Below are 22723 nucleotides of genomic sequence, written 5' to 3'. Positions count from 1 at the left end.
ACCACCGATCTGAGCAGAAGGGTGAGCTTATTGAGCAAGGACTTGGGTGACATGGCTCGTGGTGGGTGGGCTAGTCTGTAAGCCAGGAGAGGTCCTGTTCCCCAGGGCAAACCTGAAGTGTGACCACATTTTGCCGAAAAGGGGATTTCGGTGGGACGGCATGGAACCTGCGTGCGTCTCTGGATGGTTTCCTGTCTTGCTTGGCCAGGTAGAGCTCTGGAGTCCTGAAGCAGAGTGGTGGGTATGAACCCCAAATAGAACGCTGACTTTCCTGTGCCCAGAGGCTCACAGGAGCCTAACCTTGTGTTTCCTCTGGGAGCAGTGATTTGCTATTCACAATTTCGGCTTCCCTGGTGGCTCAGTGGCTCAAAGAATCTACCTGCCAACGCAGGTGATGTGAGTTCAATCCCTGGCTCGAGACGATCCCCTGGAGAAGGACATGGCAACCCCCCAAAAAAGAATGCCCAAGTATTCTTGCCTGGGAAATCCCATGGACAGAGGGGCCTGGCGGGCTACAGTCCATGGGGTTGCAAAGAGTTGGACCCAGCTTAGCAACTGCACAACAGCAGAACAGTTTGGTGTTTGTGGTGACTTCAAGGCGCGTGAGTGCCTCGTGAATAGTGAGAATCTACTGTAGCTTTCTTTTGTCTGCCTTACTTCACCCAGACGATGTCTGAAATTAATTCCTGTGGCTGCCTGTGTCAGCGGTCGGCCCTCTTATACTGCCTAGTAATACCCCGTGGTGTGAATACACGTTTTTGTGTTTCCCTTTGAAGGAACTGTGGGTTCTTTCAGTGTAGGGCCATGATGAATACGTCTGCTGTGATCAGTTTTGTGGACGTATGCGCTCATTTCTCTGGGGCACATATCTAGGAGTGGAAATGCTGGATCATATGGTAGGAGTGCGTTCAACTTTTCCAGCAGCTGCCAGAAAGCTTCCCAACGTGGCTGTGCGCCGTAGCATTCCTGCCAGCAGTGTGCGAGCCCCTCCTATGCAGTGTGTGTATATGTGTGCAAATATCTTTAATTGAAGCATAGTTGATTTACAAGATTCTCCTGGTTTAAGGAATACAACATGATGACTCAACTTTTGCGGATTATACTGTTATAAATTATTACCGGGTGATGGCTATCACTCCCTGTTGTCTGCAGTGCACGCTTGTGGCTTATCTGTTTCTTTGTGTGTGTGTAGTAGTTGACATCTGTTAGGCCCATACCCCCTATTTGTCCCTCTTCCTTTTCCTCTTCCCTTTGGTAACCGCAGGGTTGTTTTCCGTGTCTGTGAGACTGTTCCTGTTTTCCATATGTATTCACTTGTATTGTATTACTGTATAAATGACATCACACAATATTTGTCTTTCTCTGTTGGATTTGTTTCACCAAGTAGCATATTCTCTAGGCCCATCCATGTTGCTGTAAATGGCAGAATTTTGTTCTTCATAATGGCAGAGTAGTATTCCATTGTGTGTTGGGGGGTTACATCTTCTTAAATCCATTCACCTGTTGATGGATGCTTAATCTGCTTCCGAATCTTGGCTATTGTAAATAGTGCTTCTGTGAGCACTGAGATGTGTGTATCTTGTTAAATTGTTTGTTGTTCAGTCGCTCCGCCGAGTCTGACTCTTTGTGACCCCACGGACTGCAACACGCCAGGCTTCCCTGTGCCTCACTATCTCCCAGCCTTTGCTCAAACTCATTGTCCATTGAGTCCATGACACCATCCAGCCGCCTCATCCTCTGTCGCCCCCTTCTCCTCCTGCCCCCTGTCTTTCCCAGCATTGGGGTCTTTTCCAGGGAGTCAGTTCTTCACATCGGGTGGCCAAAGGACTGGCGCAATATTCAGGGCCGATTTCCTTTAGGATTGACTGGTTTGATGTCCTAGCAATCCAAGGGACTCTCCAGAGTCTTCTTGAATTGGTATTTTCATTTTCTTCAGATGTTTGCCCGGAATTGGAATTGCTGGGTGGTGTGGTAGTTCCGTTTTTAGTGTTTGGTGCAACCTCTGTGCTGTTTTCCATAGTGGCTGCACCAGTTCTACGGCCATCAACTTGACCTGTCTCTGGAATTTCTTTGGGCTCTGTTCTGCTTGTCGCTTTCTAAACCACCTGCTCTGCAAGCTGGTGTCACTTGGCTGATACCCTTCCAATTTCTTCTGTTGCAATATCTTTGCAAGAGATTTCCATCCCTTTTTTTGGTAGTTACTATGCCGTCTTAAGGGTTTGATTTTTTTTTTTTCCAGCAGCTTTCCTCTTTGGTTTTTGTCATTTTAAAACCATTTAAACAAACACAACTAACTGTAGAAAAGTCAGAACATAATAGACAAAAATAATAATATTGACGTTGACCAAAAACTTTGTTCGGGTTTTTCTGTAACATCTTATGGAAAAACCTGAATGAACTTTTTGACCAAGCCAATTAAAGGCGTCCATCATTTTACATAGGGATAATGACTATTAGTCTGATTAGCAGACAATCAGTCTGCTTAAAACAGACGATTTTATTGTTATTATTTTTAACCTGTTATTATTGTTTAAGTATTTATTTATTCATTTAGCTGCACCGGGATCTTCGTTACCACGTGCAGGATCTTTAGTTGCAGCATGTGGGATCCAGTTTCCTGACCAGGGATTGAACCTGGGTCCCCTGCATTTGGAGCACAGAGTTGTAACCATCGGATCACCCAGGGAAGTCCCAAGACAGACAGCTTTTTTTTTTCCAAGACAGACTGTTTTAAATGCATAGATATTTAGATTTTGGCTAGAATTATAGTGGTTGAGGGGGTCTCCCGGGATGTCACAGAGCCAGAGTGCAGAGGCACTTTACATTTCTGTCGCTCGTTGGAAGCGGCACTTCTGTTTGATTTCTGGAACTTCTGGGGGACTCTGTCATTCCAGCTGCCGGCTTGATTTTTCTGCAGGGTGAGCAGCCAGTCTAACTTCATGCAAGTTATTAAAAAATCAGAACTGAGAGCCTGGAGCCTCTCCCCCTGCCGCCCCCCACCAACTCCATGCAGCAGAACACCCCTCTTCTCTCCTGCATGTCACCCAGCAGTCCAGGGAGCTCAGTCTCAAGTCAGCCAGTTCTGATCGTTAGGAAGTCTTCTGTTTGAGCTCCCGTCTTCCTAGAGTTGACCCAACTGGCCTGTTCAAACGACCAGGTCCTATCACTGCTGGCCTCAGACTCCCCCTTCCCCTCTTCCCCATTCCACACTCTCAGAATTGGAGCCGTCATCCAGCCAACCTTCTCTCCTCCACTTCCTCCCCTCTGCCGGTCCGTGCGTAATGGACATCACCATTCCAGGCTCCTCTCTCTGGCTGGCTTAGTTGTTCAGGCCCCTCCCAGAAAGATGTCTTGGTTCTTAGTCGCCCAGGAAACTCACGTCTGTTCCATGCCTCACAGGTAGCTCATCTGATCTGCAGATTCTAAATGGGATAGTCTTTAAAAGCAGTGGTTTTGTCTTTTCTCAAAAAGGGGAATGTGTTACATTCTCAGTCGAGCCTACAAGTGACCTCCGTTTTGAAACCACCGTTCCCACGCATGGCTCAGACTGTTTAGGAAGGAGTGACTTGCAGGGGTTTCACCCATGCCGCTTCTCAGGCTCCCCGCAGCCCTGCAGCACGCCCAGGACTACTTCCCCGTTTTGAAGATGGGAAAACTGAGCAATGAAGTAACTGGTCCAAGATGGCTCACTGGCTCAGCCACAGAACCCATCAAAGCCTGCTTCCAGACTTCCTCTTTGTTCTAAAGGGAAATCTTTTGCTGGGGTTTCTCTCCCACCAGTCCTGAAGCTGGAGACTCTTCCAGCCCAGCTCTCTGCTCCTCTCTCCCCAGGGGAGGGAGAGGGAGGATGGGATGGGAGGACTCCGTTTGGGAACTGCAGAGACAGAGGTGTCCCCTCAGCATCACAGTTCTACCGGCATCTTTCATTTGTCTCGTTGTTCTTCTCCATCACACCCTTTTCTCATCTGGGGTGAATGTGGATCTTACCATCTCTAAAATCAGCTTTGTTATTTCTAAGGCAAGTTCAAGACTTGATTTCTTCCTTGGAAAAAAGGACTTTTATTCCCGTTCCTTTCTGGTTGCACATGGTTGAGCCGTGCCTCTGGCATCAGACCTTTGTATGAGAATTCTCATGGCTGTGTGTGTGTATATGTTAGTCGTTCAGTCGTGTCTGACTCTTTGCGACCCCATGGGCTATAGCCCGCCAGGCTCCTCTGTCCATGGAATTCTCCAGGCCAGAATACTGGAGTGGGTAGCCATTCCCTTCCCCAGGGTATCTTCCCAACCCAGGGACAGAACCCATGTCTCCCGCATTGCTGGCAAATTCTTTCCTGGCTAAGCCTACCCGGGGTCACTCATCTCAGAGCCTCTCTGTGTCACGGCGGTCCCCTCAAATGCATGGAGCCCTGTGGGCAGGAGAGGAGCCGGGGGAGTGTGGCTTTGTCCATTCATTCATTCACTTATTCATGCAACCAGCAAATGTCCGTTGAGCAGCTGCATGTCCTGGGCAGGAGCAGTTGCCCCTGCCCCACCCAGTGCAGTTAGAACACAGTGGGGAACGGAGGGAGCTCAGATCTGCACCCCCTGCCCAGAAGGACTCAGGAGTTTTGTGAGGTGTTTGGAGCGTGGGCGACTATCAGGAGAGCGGCTAATATACATTTTAATTCTCAGTCTCAGGCCTGGAGGAGACTAGGAAGGAAAAACACCTTCCCTGGGAAAGGAGGGAAGGAAATGGACTTTCCCTGGACACCTCCCGTGTTCCAGGAGCAATTTCAGGCACTTACATGATCTCAGGTGATCCTCAGAGTTATCCCATGAAATGTGCATGCTATTAAAATTCATTTGGCATGTGAGGAAATCACGCCTGAGCCCAAGGTGAGATTTGAACCCGGGGTTTATGCCCAAACTCACGCTTTTCAGATCCACCGCGGGGTAGGGGGTGGGGAGGGGTGCTGGGCCATCCTCAGGCTCAGCAGCAGTGGACCCTGATTCTGGAGCTCTCCACTTCCTGATCTGAATGGTGTTTACACAGGAGTGCTTATTTTGTGAAAAATCAAGCTGTAAACTTAATGCTCTGTGGGGTTTTCTTCATGCATGTTATACTTAAGCGCGTGCGTGCTAAGTCACTTCAGTCATGTCCGACTCTGCGACCCCATGGACTGTAGCCCACCAGGCTCCTCTCTCCATGGGATTCTCCAGGCAAGAATCCTGAAGTGGGTTACCGTGCCCTCTTGCAGGGCATCTTCCTGACCCAGGGATCGAACCCCCATCTGTTCTGCATTGGCAGGCAGGTTCTTTACCACTAGCGCCACTTGAGAAGCCCGAGCTACTTATGCTACACAGTTATTCACTTACCTAAAAATCCAGTTTGCACGTGATACGCTTATACTAACAAATTACTCACTGTTTATTTAAAATTCACACTTAACTGGCCAACCAGTAGTTTATCTGATAAGCCTTGTTTGAGCTGAGATGGGAAGGAGGTGAAAACACAACTGAGCCTCATGTGAAAAATCAAAGGATTTGGAGGCCGAAGGCAAGAAACTAATCCAGGAGAAGAGCAGGTGGGGGCAGGCTGGGGATGCTGAGATGCTGGTGGGACATGGAACCATGTCAGGAGAGGGTTGTGTGGAATAATCTGACAGGGAAGGGAGCAGTAATGTAAGTGCCATGCCACTCTGCCTTCGAAATGGCTTCTGCTGGAGGTTGACATTTGTTCCAGTAGTTTATGTTTGTGCAAAGATCCTGGGAGACAGGCCCAATTTTGAGCCTTCTCACAAGGAAGAGTGATGTTAAAAGTGAGCTACCTTGAGAATCTGTCTTCAGAACAAATAATAGAAATGGATCGTCACCCAGTTGTTGCTGTTGTTTCGTCGCTAAGTGGTATCCGACTCTTTCGCGATGCCATAGACAGTAGCCCGCCAGGCTCCTCTGTCCAAGGGATTTCCCAGGAATAGGGTGCAATTTCCTACTCAAGGGGACCTTCCCGACCCAGGGACCGAACCCACGTCTCTTGCGTTTCCTGCAGTGACAGGCGGATACTGTACCTACTAGCGTCACCTGGAAAGCCCATACTTAGGTGTACTGGCTGCATTTCAAGGGCTCAACAATCACGTGTGCTGTCATCGTGGACAATGTAGAACAGAACATTTTCTTATCACAGAAAAAGTTCTGTTGGATGGCAGTGCTGTAGAATATGATTTTTTAAAGTTATGTAGTACTCTTGCCTGGAAAATCCCATGGATGGAGAAGCCTGGTGGGCTGCAGTCCATGGGGTCGCTAAGAGTCGGACACGATTGAGCGACTTCACTTTCACTTTTCACTTTCATATATTGGAGAAGGAAATGGCAACCTACTCCAGTGCTCTTGCCTGGAGAATCCCAGGGACGGGGGAGCCTGGTGGGCTGCCGTCTATGGGGTCGCACAGAGTCAGACACGACTGAAGCGACTTAGCAGCAGCAGCAGCAGTATTTAACTTTCCCTCTTCATTTGGGTACTTAAATTGTTTTCAATTATCCATACTGAAGTATTTTAATACTACTTTGATGACTATTTTTGTTTTTTTATGACAGCTTTCCTGAGATATAATTCACATGCCATAAATCCGATCCTTTGATTGTGTACAATTCAGCAGCCTTTAGTATATTCACTGAGTTGTACAACCATCACCATATCTAATTTAGAACACCTTCATCCCTCCCCAGAAGAAAGCCCGCTACTTAGCAGATTCTCCCTGGCCCCCTGTCCCCAAGTCATCTACTTATTGTCTCTGCATATCCATTTTGGGCAGCATCTTTTTTTCTTTTTTTAACTTTGTTAAATTCTTGGTCCAGTGGCGTGAGATTATTCAGTTCAGTTCAGTCAGTCGTGTCTGACTCTTTGCGACTCCTTGAATCGCAGCACGCCAAGCCTCCCTGTCCATCACCAACTCCCAGAGTTCACTCAAACTCACGTCCATCGAGTCGGTGATGCCATCCAGCCACCTCATCCTCTGTCGTCCCCTTCTCCTCCTTGCCCCAGTCCCTCCCAGCATCAGGGTCTTTTCAGATGAGTCAACTCTTCACATTAGGTGGCCAAAGTATTGGAGTTTCAGCTTCAGCATCAGTCCTTCGAAAGAACACCCAGGACTGATTACTGGCTGGATCTCCTTGCAGTCCAAGGGACTCTCAAGAGTCTTCTCCAACACCACAGTTCAAAAGCATCAATTCTTCGGTGCTCAGCTTTCTTCACAGTCCAACTCTCACATCCATACATAACCACTGGAAAAACCATAGCCTTGACTAGATGGACCTTTGTTGGCAAAGTAATGTCTCTGCTTTTGAATATGCTGTCTAGGTTGGTCATAACTTTCCTTCCAAGGAGTAAGCGTCTTTTAATTTCATGGCTGCAGTCACCATCTGCAGTGATTTGGGGGCCCAAAAAAATAAAGTCTGACACTGTTTCCACTGTTTCCCCATCTATTTCCCATGAAGTGATGGGACCAGATGCCACGATCTTCGTTTTCTGAATGTTGAGCTTTAAGCCAACTTTTTCACTCTCCTCTTTCACTTTCATCAAGAGGCTTTTTAGTTCCTCTTCACTTTCTGCCGTAAGGGTGGTGTCATCTGCATATCTGAGGTTATTGATATTTCTCCCAGCAATCTTGATTCCAGTTTGTGCTTCTTCCAGCCTAGCGTTTCTCATGATGTACTCTGCATAAAAGTTAAATAAGCAGGGTGACAATGTACAGCTTTGACGTACTCCTTTTCCTATTTGGAACCAGTCTGTTGTTCCGTGTCCAGTTCTAACTGTTGCTTCCTGACCTTCATACAGATTTCCCAAGAGGCAGGTTAGGTGGTGTGGTATTCCCATCTGTTTCAGAATTTTCCATGGTTTATTGTGATCCACATAGTCAAAGGTTTTAGCATAGTCAATAAAGCAGAAATAGATGTTTTTCTGGAACTCTCTTGCTTTTCGATGATCCAGCAGATGTTGACAATTTGATCTCTGATTCCTGTGCCTTTTCTAACACCAGCTTGAACATCTGGAAGTTATTCAGGCTTGTATTTAATACATGGTGCCCCATGGCCCTCCAGAAAGGCCCCCCACGTTTATGCTTGCACTAATGGTGAGTGAGGATGCCCCTTTCTCTCCACCCTCCGTGACACTCTTATCATTGTTTTTACCATTGATTTTCATCTCTGCCCCCGAGACAGTGAGGAGTGGCATCCACCTTGCATTTGGCTCCTGACAGGGTGGATGGCGTCACCGACTCGATGAACATGAACTTGCCAAACTCCGGGAGATACTGAGGGACAGGGAGGCTTGGCGTGCTGCAGGCCGTGGGGTCACAAAGAGTTGGACACGACTTAGCGACTGAACAGCAGCAACAAGGTGAAACACCGTTTCCTACGCTGACCGGCTGTTTCTGTTTCAGGTTAGAGTTGAGAAAGACACCTGGGCTCTGGAACGGGGAGGATGTCGGTGGGCAAGCCCAGAAGCCACGGCTCAGGGTGCCCCGTGGGCTCTGGGGGAGTCAGGTGCAGGGTTTGCTCGGAGATACCCTGAACTTTTTTTCCTCCAGAGAGTGGAGGGCAGGGAACGGTTCAGGCCAGGGGATGGGCTTGCCCCGGAGCAGAAGCACGCCTGCTGGTACTCTGGCGAAGCAAGCTCGAGCTTAGGGCAGTGGTTGGGAAACCGCGAGACACTCCCTTTCCCACTGCAGCGAGGTGAAGCCATCGTTGGTTCTGAGTAGCTTCGAGAGTGCAATGACCCTGTAACCCCGAATGGCCTTAAATACTTCCTTTGCGGCCTGGTGAGAATTTCATCCCTTGACCTGGGCGCTACAGGGTGTGTGGGAGAGAGGGCAGGCAGGGGAGGCCCAGGGGCCAGGGAGTGTGGGGTTGGGTGTGTCCTCCGCATCCGGGCTTCTCCGCCTTGGCCGCACCTTCGAGTCAGCTGAGTCCTTGTGGTCCCGTCCCCAGACTGGAACCTGAGTCTGGAGGTGGAGGGGTGGCCGTCCACTCTGATACCTGCAGCCAGACTTGAGAAGCGGCCGTCTGCCTGGGAGGCAGGAGCCCAGCTCCCACTGCCTTGGGGGACTTTTCCATGAGCTTATGTGGTGACTGGTAGAAGTCTGTTGCTGGGGCCATTCGTCTGGTTCTGCCCCAAATGCTTGGCACCTCTTCCAGAACCTATTGACCTCCAGGTCCATAGGCTGCAACCTTCTGCTGAGAAAAGGCCTTGTTCAACTTGCATGCAGACTCACTCATTCAAATCTGCTCCCCCAACCACTCCTAACCAGACTGCGTGCCCTGCACCTGCCCTCAACCTCTCTTCAGTGCAATATGTGGTCCGTGGCTGTGTGATGTCATGTGACTCACAGCACCTGGATGGAGCTAAGAATGATGCCCCCGCCTTCCAGAGGCCTCCCATCCTCAGTGGGAGGGGAGCAGTCACCTGGACAAGGCCAGGTGTGAGCCGGAGGGAATGGTTTGCCAGGCCAGTCCCATCAGCTGGCCCGACGGCATCTTTTTATTTCAGACCTCGTGCTAACAACGAAAGGTGCCGACTCGGTTGTCACCCAGGTTGGCTGTGTGTCAGTTGAAGGATGGCTGCAGGGTCCTCAGCCCAGCTGTCCGGCTGTCTGCAGGAAGGAAGCAGGAATTCTGCTGGAGCCAAAACCTCACACTCAGACTGCTTTGCCAGCCTCCTGGTTTGTAAATCCTGCCTTTGCAAGCCACGGGGGAACATGCTGGGGCCCTAAACCCTATTTGTTTTTTGGCTCTGGGTGTGCAGGAGATCATTTAACGTCAGTTCAAGATCACTTACTTCACGTGGAATGCTGCCTAGGCTAGGCTGGGTGGTGTCTGCACTCGATCAGTTATGCTGCGTGACTGCTGCTCAGATAATCTTCCTGGAACTGTCTCAGGGGCCCGAGATGTTCCAGGAGGCTCTGTCCCACCTCAACGATCATGGTTTCCCTTTCGTCTGTTATATATACTCGCGGCTCCACTGATACTTTTTTTGAGAAACGTTTTTCCCCCTCCAAGCCATTTGAAAGCTGCTATTGTACACCACGAGAGTTAGAACAGCTTGAGTTAGTCTCCAAGATACTGGATATCAGGCAAGGATGGACAACAATCCTTGAGGGATGGGAAGCAAGTGAGGCAAGCTGGGAGACTCCTTGAGTTAAATAAAGCTGTGAAGACTTCCCTGGGGGTATAGCAGATGAGAGTCCGCCTGCCAGTGCACGGGACACAGGTTCGATGCCTGGTTTGGGAAGATCCCATATGTCACAGGGCAACTAAGCCTCTGCACCATACCTACTTAGCCTGCCTGGTGCAGCCCTCGAGCCTGCACATGGCAAATACTGAGCCCGCTTCCCGCGACTCCGGAAGCCCGTGTGCCTAGAGCCTGGGCTCTGCAACAGGAGGGGCCGCTGCAAAGAGAAGTGTCCGTCGCTGGCTGGGCTTTTCTCCAGTCTGGTGAGCGGGGACTACTCTCCAGCCCTGGCGCTGGGCCTTCCCGTGTTGAGGAGCATGGGCTCTCTCTGGGACACAGGTTCAGTAGTTGTTGGGCATGGGCTTAATTGCTCCATAGCCTATGGGACCTGCCCGGATCAGGGAATGAACCTATGTCCCCTGCAGAGGATTCTTGACCACTGCGCCGACAGTGGCTCAGTGACTCAACCCCTCATTGAGTCTTGTTTTGGGGGAAAAAACAAACAAACCTCACTTCTGTTTTGCCTCTATACTAGTGCTTATGCTTCTGACATCAGATATATGGTTTTCCCCACGTCAACCAATTCTCCAGCACCAGTCGGGTGTCCTACAGTTCAGTTCAGTCTGATGCTAGTCGGGGTTAGCACAGCCCTCACTGGGTAAGGACTCAGCCCTAACAAGACTATCCCCTCCCAATTTGTCACCTGTGCTTCCCAGAGGCCAGCTACAAATCGGAGTTCCCACCACCCCCCTCCTTGGGTTTGATAATTGGCTTTAATTGCTCACAGAACTCAGCGAAACATATTTGCCAGTTTATTATAAAGGGTATGATAAGAAATATAGTCAAACAGTTGGATGAAGAGATACATAGGGAAAGGCCCTGAGTAGAGGGGCTTCTGCCCCGGGGAGTCAGGGTATGTCCCTCTCCTGGCAGATATATGTATTCCCCAATCTCAAAGCGCTCTGAACCCTGCCCGTTGAGGAGGCTTCGTCACAAAGCCATGATTGATTAACTCATTTTCCAGCCCCTCTCCCCTCCCTGGAAGATGGAGGGGTAGAGTTGAAAATTCCAAACTTGGAAGCCTGGCTTGGTCTTTCTGGTGACCAGCACCCAACCAGGAGCCCACCCAGAACCTCCTCAGTAGAACCAAGGATGCTTATTTTGCCCAGGACGTTCTGAGAGATTTAAGGGCTCCATGTCTGGAACCGAGATCAAACTGGGGAGCTGAGGGCAGAAATTGCGCTGTATGTATTGTTATTTCACAAATGCGAGCCTCTGCTCAGCGCTGGCCCCTTAGTGAGCTCACAGCACGAGACTTGGGTTGATGTTGGTCAGCTCACCCATCAGCATGGGCGGATTCTGGTTTCCGAGCTCCCTGGATGACCATCCCCCGAGGGCAGGGCCAGAGTCAGCTTGCTCACCATCCTGCTGCCAGCGTCTGCAGAGAGCCTGGCTCCGAATGAATGGTGGAGAAGCACTGGTGGGTAAATCCTTTAGCTGCAGTGTCCCCGGCAGAAGGGCAGGAGGAACAGAGGGGCTCTGCACTGGGGCGGGGGGCGGGAGGCCTTGGGATGGAGGCTCTGGGCAGGAAGATGGCCTTGGGTGTATAGGATGGGCCAGAATGGGAGGTGGCCCGGATGGCCAGTGGGAGATCTGGGGCGGAGCTTCCCTTGAGTCTGAACCCCTGAACAGGTTGTGTGTTGGGCAGTGGGGGGGCGGTGGTGATGAAGGAGCCCCCTTTGGGGAGAGGGACTCCACGTGTGTGGCAGGAATAGCCACATGACTGCCAACCAGATGGGGATAACGGTACCTTTGAGTTAGAACTTGGGCTCAGATCCATCTCTCAAACCTGCCAGCAGCGTGACCTTCATCACAGCACCTTTATGGAACTTGGGTTTGAGAAAGGGGCGCACACTCTACATTCACTGAACGAACAAGCCCAGCCTGGGGTCTGGTAGGAACATTATTTCGTAGAATATGAAATTTACTTCAGTATTTTTTTCCCTCATGCCAAAGGAAGACTGAGTCTGTTTCCTGCCCGTGAAGTGCTCTGCTATCCATTCAGCGCAAGCCGCAGGGGTGAAACGCTTTCCTACCTCCTTGGCTCCTCGGGGGACCTCCTCCATCCGTGACTGAGTGTTTAGAACACAAGTGGCTTCCTTCCTTGCTTTGTATCTGTGCGTGGTGCTCCGAGTGGTGAGAAAGGATGTCGGCAGCCCCAAGGAAGGAGAGAGAGTGAGGGGGAGGCTGAAGTCAGTAGGTCCCAGCCCGCGGACCAAGAGGAAGCCAGAGAGAGTGTCTCCCCATGGGCTGCAGGAGCAGAGGAAGGCCTGATGTGGAGAGATAACGGAGCAGGAAGCCCAGGGGGGCCCGGGCAGTTGTCAGTGTCCACTGGAAGACGCTGCCGTCTGGCCACTCTATGAGTAGGAGCGAGAGGTGCTCTGATTTTGTCCCCCAAGCCCGGAGCAGCTGAGTTCACGGTATCCTGAGTCAGCTCCATCCCTCTGACTCAGGAGGTGTATCCCGCCTCTCCTCATGGTCTTCAGGGGCCCCGCGCTCACCACGCGGCCGGGTGGAAGTCTGAGCACGCTGTTGAGTCTCAGTGCTCCTCTGCGCTTTGCATCCAGCATCTCTGTGGGGCTTAAGCACGGAGACCATGGTGATGAAGAGGGAAGAAGGGATGTGGAGCGTGGGGAGGTTCTGAGTCCGTGAGCAGAACCACACTCAGGTTGCTTTGACGTTCCTTCCGGGCTGCTTTGAGCCGGCTTTGGTTGCTGCCGGACAAACCAGCCTTTGTTGCTCTTTGTAAAGATTTAGAGTCTACTTCCAGGGCACTTGGGACGGGTGATCTGAAAATCTACCCCAGAATCACCAGATAGTATTCTTGATACCTCACCGTGGTCCAGTAATTGCCATCCAAGAGAAAGTTCTCCCCCCATCACTGTGTTTATACAGTGGCCCCGGAAGTGGTCAGCGGAGGGCCATGCCGTCCATTTCTATTTTGATGTATGTTTGTTGAGGGCACACGAGTGTACCTTGTGAGGGACTGCAGGTGCTCAGAGATGGTAAGACTGAATCTCTGTAAAAGGCACTCAAGGGGATGTGGGTGCCCCAGGTGCAACGGGTGAGGGCCAGAGCAGAGGGCAGGCGGCACGGGCCGTGCGTGGAGCTGCACGGAAATCGATTCAACTCAGCGGTTCTTCATTGAACACTTCCAGGGTCAGAGCTAAGACGTGGCCCCATCTTTTTTTTGTTGTTGTTGGAGGTTTTGTTTTATTTTACTTTTTAAACATTTTTATTTATTTTTTACTGAAGTGTTGTTCATTTATAACATTGTGTTAGTTTCAGATGTGCAGCAAAGCAGTTTGGATTTTATATGTATGTATAATATAGTGAAAGTCGCTCAGTCGTGTCCTACTCTTTGTGACGCCAGAGACTATATACAGTCCATGGAATTCTCCAGGCCAGAGTACTGGAGCAGGTAGCCTTTCCCTTCTCCAGGGGATCTTCCCAACCCAGGGATTGAACCCAGGTCTCCCGCATTGCAGGCAGATTCTCTACCAGCTGAGCCACTGTATATATTCTTTTTCAAATTATTTTCCATTGTAGGTTGTTATAAGATACTGAGTGCACTTCCCTGGGCTGTGTGGTAAATCCTTGTTACCTATTTTATATACAGTAGTGTGTACCTTGTCATTCTTTCTTGCTCGTTGGAGGCAGCTCTGAATGTGCCAGCAGAGGGATGCAGTTTGCCCAGGATGGATGTACTTCTTTTATTTACTTGGCTGTGTTGGGTCTTGACTGTGCATGTGGGCTATTTAGTCGCAGCATGTGGGATCTAGTTCCCTGACCAAGGGTTGAACCCGGGCCCCTTGCATTAGGAGTGTGGAGTCTTAGCCCCTGGGCCACCAAGGAAGTTCCAGAATAGATGTAGTTCTTGACTTACTTGAGCAGCCTACGTTGTATATGAAATAATCAGACAAAAATACACGCTGCTGCCTCTGAGTTCTTTGGAGTTTTCAATTTTATCATGCTGTTGGTGAGGTAAAGAAATACCAGCTGTCCAGTGGTTTCATCCTGCACGCACACTCACACACACGCACACACACACACACACAGGCGATTTCATAGCCAGTAAGAGAAGATGGAAGGGTAGCACCTTGGGGAACTTGCTGGGGTGTTGGAAACGTTCTGTATCTTATTTGGGGTTTACATTACATAGGCTACTTGTCAAAACTCATAGGGTGATAGACTTACAGCTTATGCATTTCACTGTTTGAATTTAATCTTGAAAAGGATAACTGTAAGCAAACTATGAACTCTTATTAATGATATTCAGACTGAAGTGTTTGGGATGAAGCGGACTGCTCTCTGCGTCTTACTGTGAAATGCATCACGAATTGGATGGCAGGGTTGACTGAGGGGCGGGCAGCGAAGTACTATCCATTGTAGAACTGGGGTCATGGGCACATGGGGCTCTTCTCCATTTTTCTTTCCATGCTGGAAAGTTTTCATAATAAAACGTTGACAGAAGCACGGCGAATAACCACCACTTGTGATCCCTAGAGCTGTGCACAGCGAAGTCTCTCGGGAGCCGGTTTCTCAGCTGACACAGGACCGTCCTTACGGACGGCCGCACCTGCTTCCTAAGGGAGTGACGGTGAAGTGGCGTGCGGGTCCTGGGCTTCTGTGTTCTCTGTGGGCCGGGTGGGGTTGGAGCGGGTGCGCTTCATTTCATGAAGGCTGTGTCAGCTTGTACTTCCTTTGAAGGTGAAGTCGTTTATCAGCTTGGAATGATAAGAACTTTGAAACACAGGACTTTTGGCCCTGTAGGCAGAATGTGGCTGTGAGTATGCAGCCCGAGAGCAGCCTGGCAGATTGGATAGAGCCAGGGAAGGCTGGCTGAGCCCCTGGTTGCCCTGCTGGCTGCTAGGGAAGCTGTTCCTGGTTTTTGGCTATGGCAGGTCTTCGTCGCCGAGCGGTCTTGCTCGAGGTGCGGTCTGTGGGCTTCTAATTGCGGTAGCGTCCCTGTTGAGGAGCACAGGCTCTAAGGCGCACAGGCTTCACGAGCTGTGGCTCTCGGGCTCTGCAGCAGAGGGTCAGTAGTTGGGACTCATTCGCTTAGGTGCCCCCCTGGCATGTGGGATCTCCTTGGACCACAGATCGAACCCGGCCTGTATTGGCAGGCCGATTCTTTACCGCTGAGCCACGAGGGAAGCCTAGAGGACCTTTTAATATACATTTAAATTTTGGAAAAATTACATATGTTTATTTGTATTTTATATAAAAATTGTATATAAGTATATAATCAGTTTCTCAAAAATTGTAACACTGTACAATACATTTAAACAGATCCAGGGGAATTCTCTGGCAGTCCAGTGGTTAGGACTCGGTACTTTTAGTGCCGTGGCCTGGGTTCAATCCCTGGTCAAGGAACTAAGATCCCACAAGCCTCTCAGCATGGCCAAGATCAAAAACCAGATACAAAATACCTTCTGAGACTAGACTTTTTTCGGCTGTAAAGCAATGTAAGATTTTTTTTTTCTAATACAGAAGATGCAAAGTGGTGAAATGAGTCATAATTTTATAATTTTGGTGTATTTCTTTCCTGAATCTTTTTTTAAAATTCATGCATTATTTACGTAATAGTAATTTTTTTTCATTTGACTATAATGAGGGAGTTCTTTGGGAGGGAGATGCCAACACCCCCCTGTATGTGGATTGACCCACGTAAGGGACCACATAAAGGGAGCAGAGGGTGGGCGTGGGGCGCAGGCGGGGGAGCCTGGAGCTGAGACCCAGGGGCCAGGGTGGGGGCAGGAAGGAGCACTGGGCGCGCTGTCTGACGGGCCTGGGGCTTGGGGGCCTGATCGCTGTTTGTAAAAAGTGAGGTTAGTAAGTCCCCGTTAGTAGTTACCATTGAGACTTAAAGGAAATAATTTGAAGTTGGCCAGCCTGCATATTGGGCTTAGTTGGTAAAGAATCCGCCTGCAATGCAGGAGACCCCGGTTCGATTCCTGAGTTGGAAAGATTCACTGGAGAAAGGATAGGCTACCAGCTCTGGCATTCTTGGGCGTCCGTTGTGGCTCAGCTGGTAAAGAATCTGCCTGCAGTGCGGGAGACCTGGATTCGATCCTGGGTTGGGAAGATCCCATGGAGAAGGGAAAGTCTACCCACTCCTGTATTCTGGCCTGGAGAATTCCATGGACAGAGGAGCCATGGGGTCGCAGAGAGTCCGACACGACCGAGCAGCTTTCACTTAGCCGGCATATCTGGCCTGTGTTAATCATGGTGCAGCGTTTGGATGCTGTCTTGTAACGGTGGGAGCCTTTTTAAATTTAATACTCATTTGTTTGGCTGCACCAGGTCTTAGTTGATGCATTGGGATCTAGTTCCCTGACCAGGGACTGAACCCAGGGACCCTCACTCCCCTGCATTGGGAGTGAGGACTTTTAGCCACTGGGCCACCAGGGAAGTCCCTGGTGAGAGCCTTTGAAAGCTTTGGACAAGGAAGAAGCAAGAAGTGGAGGTTTTCTGAGCATTAACACACTGGTGTGGAGGGAGTGTGGACACAAGCCCAGGGCTGTTTCCTGCAGCGGAAAGGACTGAGAGTTGAGAGACTGATGGAGGGAGAGAGCAAGAGAGAGACACACACACATTCTAGAGGAGTGACCCTCGGGATTCAGGGATGGGCTGGTTGTGGGGAGGGCTGGGTATCTTGCTTTTGTCCGTTGATTTTTATTGACTCACATTACAGTGTTTCTCTCCCCACTTACTGCTGTGTTCTTTCCCTTGCAGGAGCCTGTGTGAAATGCAGCAAGGGGGTGTTTGGGGCCGGCCAGGCCTGCCAGGCCATGGGGAACCTCTACCACGACGCATGCTTCACCTGTGCGGCCTGCAGTAAGTGTGTGTGTGTGTGTGTGTGTGTGTGTGTGTGTGTAGGGGTAGCGGGGGCCCAGGGTGAGGAACAGGAGGACTGAGGAAGGGAGGAGACGGAAGAGCATCCTTCCAGGAGACACTTGGCCCACGTCCCTGCGTGGTCCTGCGGGAAGGCAGGACAGTGTCCTCTAGAAGAGGGGTTTGTACTATTAGCTCAAGGCCCATCAGAGTACCAGGCACTGCCTGGCGCCCACTCTGGTGTAGCTGAGCGATCCCTAATAACATCAGAGGTCTTGGAGGAGAGCGCTGAGATTCACCGTTGTCTGCCCTCTTGTCATTTATCTCCCCCACTGTGGGGACCAGCCAACCAAAAGGGTGACTCATCAGTTACTCCAGTGTGAAGCGGGGCCCCTTCTTAGCTCTTTGGCCCTGATCTTTCGTCTGGAGGCTGCTGTTTGAGTGAACAGTGTGAGTGTGTGCGTGTGAATGCCTGTGTGAATGCATGCCACACACGTGTGGGTGCCTCTTAGCAACACCTGTGGGTATCTTTGTACTGCTTTGTGGATGTTATGCCTAAAACATCAAATCAGGAGACCAGGCCTGTGCTCAGCTCAGCAGCCTGCTCCTTGAATGAATGGCAAACATAGTGGAAGATTGTAGCACATTGAAGGCTGTTTGCCAAGTCTGACCAAGTCATGAATTCTGCTTGTTTCATGGTATCCAGCAAAGATTAATTTTGAGGAGCGTTTTTGAAAAATGTCCCACTGACATCCTCCAGTTTTGCACTGAGGCTGACAGCCATCAGTTGAAAGAGAACATCACAACAAAGCCCTAAGTGTCCAAGACAAAGGGGTCTTATCGTCTGGCCTGGTGGTCCTTAGTCCTGACTTTTCATTAGACTCATCAGGGTGGTGTTGGGGAGGTGGAGAGATTTTAAAAGCCAGGGAGGTGCGGTGGCCTCTCCCTGACCAGCACAATCGGAAGCTCTAGGTCTGGGTTTCTAGAGTGGGGCATGAGAGATTTATTAGCTCCTCAGGTGACTCCCGGGCATGGCCAGACTGAGCACCTGGGATTCGTGCCAGGCTCCTCATTTTAGGAGCCTCCAGAAATGGGAGGGTCTTTGCTACCTGATTTGTGGCACAGCCCTTGAGGGCCTCGGGGCTCCCAGTCTGAGGTTCCCTGGGTTGGCATGGGCCTGCCATGTCTTGATGACACAGGTGTATGCCTGGTTCCCAACCTCAGGCTTCATCCTCACTTAGGTTTCCCATAAAACACATGCCTAAGGGTTTCCACCTTGATCATTATTCACCTTTGTAGGGAAAATTGTGGAAGACTTTCAGATGGATTGGGCTTCCTTGGCAGCTCAGCTGGTAAAGAATGTGGCTGCAACGCAGGAGACCTGGGTGTGATCCCTGGGTTGGGACGATCCCCTGGGAAAAGGAAAGGCTATCCCCTCCAGTATTCTGGCCTGGAGAATTCCATGGACTGTATAGCCCATAGGGTCGCAAAGAGTCGGACACGACTGAGCGACTTTCGCTTCACTTCCCTTGGGATGGATTACACATCTCCTAGCATCCGCAGTGGGAATATAGGGCTTTCCTGGTTATCAGATTCCCTGGGTCTCTGGACCTTTCCTTGCCTTTGAGCCTTAAGTTGTAAAATCTTGATGGCAAAGCCTGTGGTTCTTGTCCACAGCACTGCAAACTGTGTCTGGTGGAGAATGACCAGTTTTGGCATCTGGTAAGCAATTTAGTTCAGCATTTCTGATGGCCAGCATCTAGAAGGTTCTTTGCTGTCTCCCAGGTATAACACCTTATTGTGTGTGTGCGTGCTCACGGAGTCACGTCTGACTCTTCGAGACCCCATGGACTGTAGCCCACCAGGCTCCTCTGTCCATGGAATGTTCCAGGCAAGAATGTTAGAGTGGGGATCTTCCCAACCCAGGGATTGAACCCACATCTCTACATCTCCTGCGCTGGCAGGCACATTCTTTACCACTGAGCCACCTGGGAGGGCAATCACATCTTACTGGTCTCTCATTAATTGATGAATTAAATAAAATATCTGACCTGTGTTGTTGTCTTATTTGTAGAGTTGTGATCATGCCTTCTTTTAAAAATGATCTCAGGCTCTCGGCTCCTGCAACTGTTTCTTGATTATTTGCTCTATCTTCCAGGAAAAGGGAAAATAACTATTGAGCAGAGGCTGTTTTTATACCTCCAGCAATTACCATTTGAACTAGAAAGTCCTTGGGGGCAAAGGGCTATTGTTGAGTCCGTTGGTTCCACCAGTGGCCGCTTGACTAGCTGGCAGTTCCTTAATCAGTTTATTTTGAAATTACGGCGGATACACACACTTAAGACGACAGCTGCTTTGGGATTGTGCTTGCTCTAGCATTTAAGGCCCTTGTGGTCTGGTCTCTGTTTTATTGCCTCCTACTTTCTTATTACAGTCTGACTGAACTTCTCTCTTCCACATTCGCTCCCTGGAAACCCCTCTCCCCACTCACTGCACACATTTAAATTTAGTCCCGCCTTTAGCACCCGCTCCAGTGCCTCCTCCCCCAGGAAGCCTTCCTTGTTCCCTGAGCAGGAAGGCACGAACTAGGCACACCCTGCCTTCTCACATAAACCATGAACCACTGTCTCTGCAGTTCCGGTGCCAGCAAACCAGGCCTCAGGACAGAGTGTGGTGGCACTCCTGTTGTGGGTAAACACGCAGCTTCCTCCCCACTTGCAGGGGTGGTTGGAGACCCAGGCACGTGCCTGAGCAGCTTCTCTTGGACGCCAGCGGTGGCCTACCTTTGTTCAGTTAACTTGCTGCTGCCGGTGAATGCTTTCAGCGGAAGGTGGTGCCAGGCTGCCCCGCATCCTGGCTCTGCGGGTCTTCGAGTGTGTTTCAGTGAGCCTTGGTGTGTGGACACGGCACAGTAAGGGCCAGGCTCATCCGCTCCGTCCCCGACTTTGTTGGTGGAAGAGAAAAATGGGGTCAGAGAGGGGAAGGGCCTCTCTCGAGGCTGAAAACCGAGCGTTTGAGCTGAATCCATGGCTTCCAAATCTAGATTAGGTTAGCCTGGAACATTTGTTTGGTTGGTTAAAGTGTATGTGATGAGTGTTTTTTTTTCCATATGTGTGTGTATGTTTTTCTGTTTCCTCATTTCGTTTGTGAAAATAATCTGGCTTGAAACACCGTTGTGTACACACACATGCGTGCACACACCTGCACTCTCTCACACTCGCTTCTTCGGTCTTGTTGATACTTTATCGAAACATAACCTGGCGTCTTGTTGAGCTCTCACGCACTTACAAGGCAAGGCTGAGGCCTGATGGATTTGACCATTAGAGAGAAAATGAGCTGTTTCTAGGTTCAGACAATTTATTCCCTTTGTGAGCAACAGAAAGGGCCTGTCAGAGGTGCCTCTATCCCTCTCGCACACCCCGGAAAGGAGGACACTGAGACGAAAGGACCGATGGCTGCCGTGTGAGCTCTGGGGTGCTCAGCAGCCAGTCCTGGACAAGCTGACTGGACACGTGGTCCGTAGCCCCTTTCCGATCCCAAGGTGTCTACACGCCCAGACAAACCTCTTGCCTCTGGATGGTGGCAGTTCCCCATCTGCCAACAGGCAACAATGTCTAGTTCATTTTTAGTTGTGGGAACAATATCACAGCCACAAAAAGTTTCAAAGACAGAAACCCATCTTGTTGTCATTCTAGAACAGGTATTTTCACTCACATTTTCCCTTCTGGATTTTGTCCACTTTTATATGCGAAGAGTTGACTCATTGGAAAAGACTCTGATGCTGGGAGGGATCGGGGGCAGGAGGAGAAGGGGACAACAGAGGATGAGATGGCTGGATGGTATCACCAACTTGATGGACGTGAGTCTGAGTGAACTCCGGGAGTTGGTGATGGACAGGGAGGCCTGGCGTGCTGCGATTCATGGGGTCGCAAAGAGTCGGACACGACTGAGCGACTGAACTGAACTGAATATGCATTTTTTAGAGTTGTCCTCTTGTACACCGATATTGTATCCCTTTTGATTTAATGTTGTGGCATACATTCACCCATGTCTGTCATCTTTGTAATAACAGTGATAATGTTGTTAGTTACACGGTTACATTCATTACGTTAGTGGTCGTTTTACTGGCTTTAAAATAAGTTGTTTCATTTTTAATAATTTTAATAGTTACATGGCTGTCGGCGGAGCCGTTCGACAGTTTGACGGCACAGGGCGTGTCTGGGGTTTCTTGTTGGTTCAATTTTTATTGGAGTAGCGTCGCTTTGTAGTATTGTGTTAGTTTGTGCTGTATAGCACAGCGAGTCAGCCACACATGCGCACATTACACACGGCTCCAGCAAGTGTCTTTGTGCCTGTGTTTTTCTCCCTCTAGTGAGTTGCTTCCTTGGAGCTGGTTCCCAGAAGCAAGCATTCAGGCCATGATGCGTGGGCGTTTATGTGGTTTGTTAAAGTTCTTTCTCAAGGGCTCCTCCAGCGGTGGGTATGTTTGGTTGCCATGGAGATGTGTGCAGTGGGTCTCTCTCTCCCGCAATGGGCTCTGCCCACCCAAGGCGGCCGTGCCCCCAGCTGGAGGCTCTACAGGAGCTGTGGGCACAGTTGGGTGAGGGGAGGGCACGCCCTTGGCCAGCAGCCACATGCCGCGTGTCTGGATACCTTGTGTCAAGTGGCCGGTCTGAGGAGAAGCTGGCGCCTGTCTGGGGCTCGAGAGAGGCTGAACAAGAAGGAAGAAAAAGTTTGCTGGGCTTGTGGAGTCAAGTAAAGTCTCCTTGGCACCTTCCAGAAGAAACTATGAGGCAGAGAGAAGTCCAGACTCTGTGTCCTCACACCAGGCTGTTTTAGATCCAGAAAGTAAGCTTTTGTTCGTCTTGTAAAAACTAAATAAATTCCACCCTGGAATCATGGGTGAAACCGATTTCCTGGGTCACAGCCCCTACTATTTTTCAGCTGCGTGGATCAGAAAATAACGGACTAGATAAGAGATGCTCCTGTCCGGAAGCCCATGGACCATGAGGCTGCCCTGGTCTTGGGGGCAGGCAGTGCCGAGGCCAGTATGCCCAGCGTGGGCCTGAGCCCGGAGGAGGGCGGATGGGGCCCCTCCCGGGACAGGGCTGAGGTGTGCAGGTCGCGGCCGGAGCAGGTGACTGTGATGCTGGTGTTCCTGGAGGGACGCGGGCACTGTGATCTGCCAACCGTACCTGAGGGAAGGCACACAGCAAAACTAGGAGTGTATGCCACTGCCCATCCCACCTGCCCAAACCCAAACATCCATGCTTGTTAAAGGCAGTGGAGGGCTTGTTTGGTGAGATCTCACACCTTTATTTAGACCCCACCTGGAAAAAGGGGCTTCCCAGGTGGTGAAATCTGCCTTCCAGTGCCGGAGACCAGCGTTCGACCCTGGGTCGGGTAGAGCCGCTGGAGAAGGGAATGGAAACCCACTCCAGTATGCTTGCCTGGAGAATCCCCATGGACAGAGGAGCCTGGCGGAGCCTGAATCGCAAAGATTCAGACATGACTAGTCGACTAAACATCTGGGGAACTCTCTCTATAGAGTTAGAGTCGGCCCTGAGAACACCAGAAATGCCAATCCATCCCTTTGAGTAAATGAAACAACTAGAAATAAGCC

General features: G+C 50.3%; 1 protein-coding gene across 1 annotated transcript in view; it reads left to right on the top strand.

The window, feature by feature from the left end:
- Window positions 1-22723, top strand: part of LIMD1 (LIM domains containing 1) — a 69366-nt gene that overhangs the window by 15449 nt on the left and 31194 nt on the right. Inside the window, exon 2 of the mRNA XM_018038296.1 lies at window positions 17002-17103. Within this exon, the coding sequence (XP_017893785.1) occupies window positions 17002-17103 (102 nt within the window). The remainder of the gene's footprint in view (window positions 1-17001; window positions 17104-22723) is intronic.

This window comes from Capra hircus, chromosome 22, assembly GCF_001704415.2.
Source record: "Capra hircus breed San Clemente chromosome 22, ASM170441v1, whole genome shotgun sequence".
In the NCBI taxonomy this organism is placed as follows: Eukaryota; Metazoa; Chordata; class Mammalia; order Artiodactyla; family Bovidae; genus Capra; species Capra hircus.
Note: the sequence above shows the minus strand (reverse complement) of the source record. Positions and strands in the feature narration are given on the sequence as shown.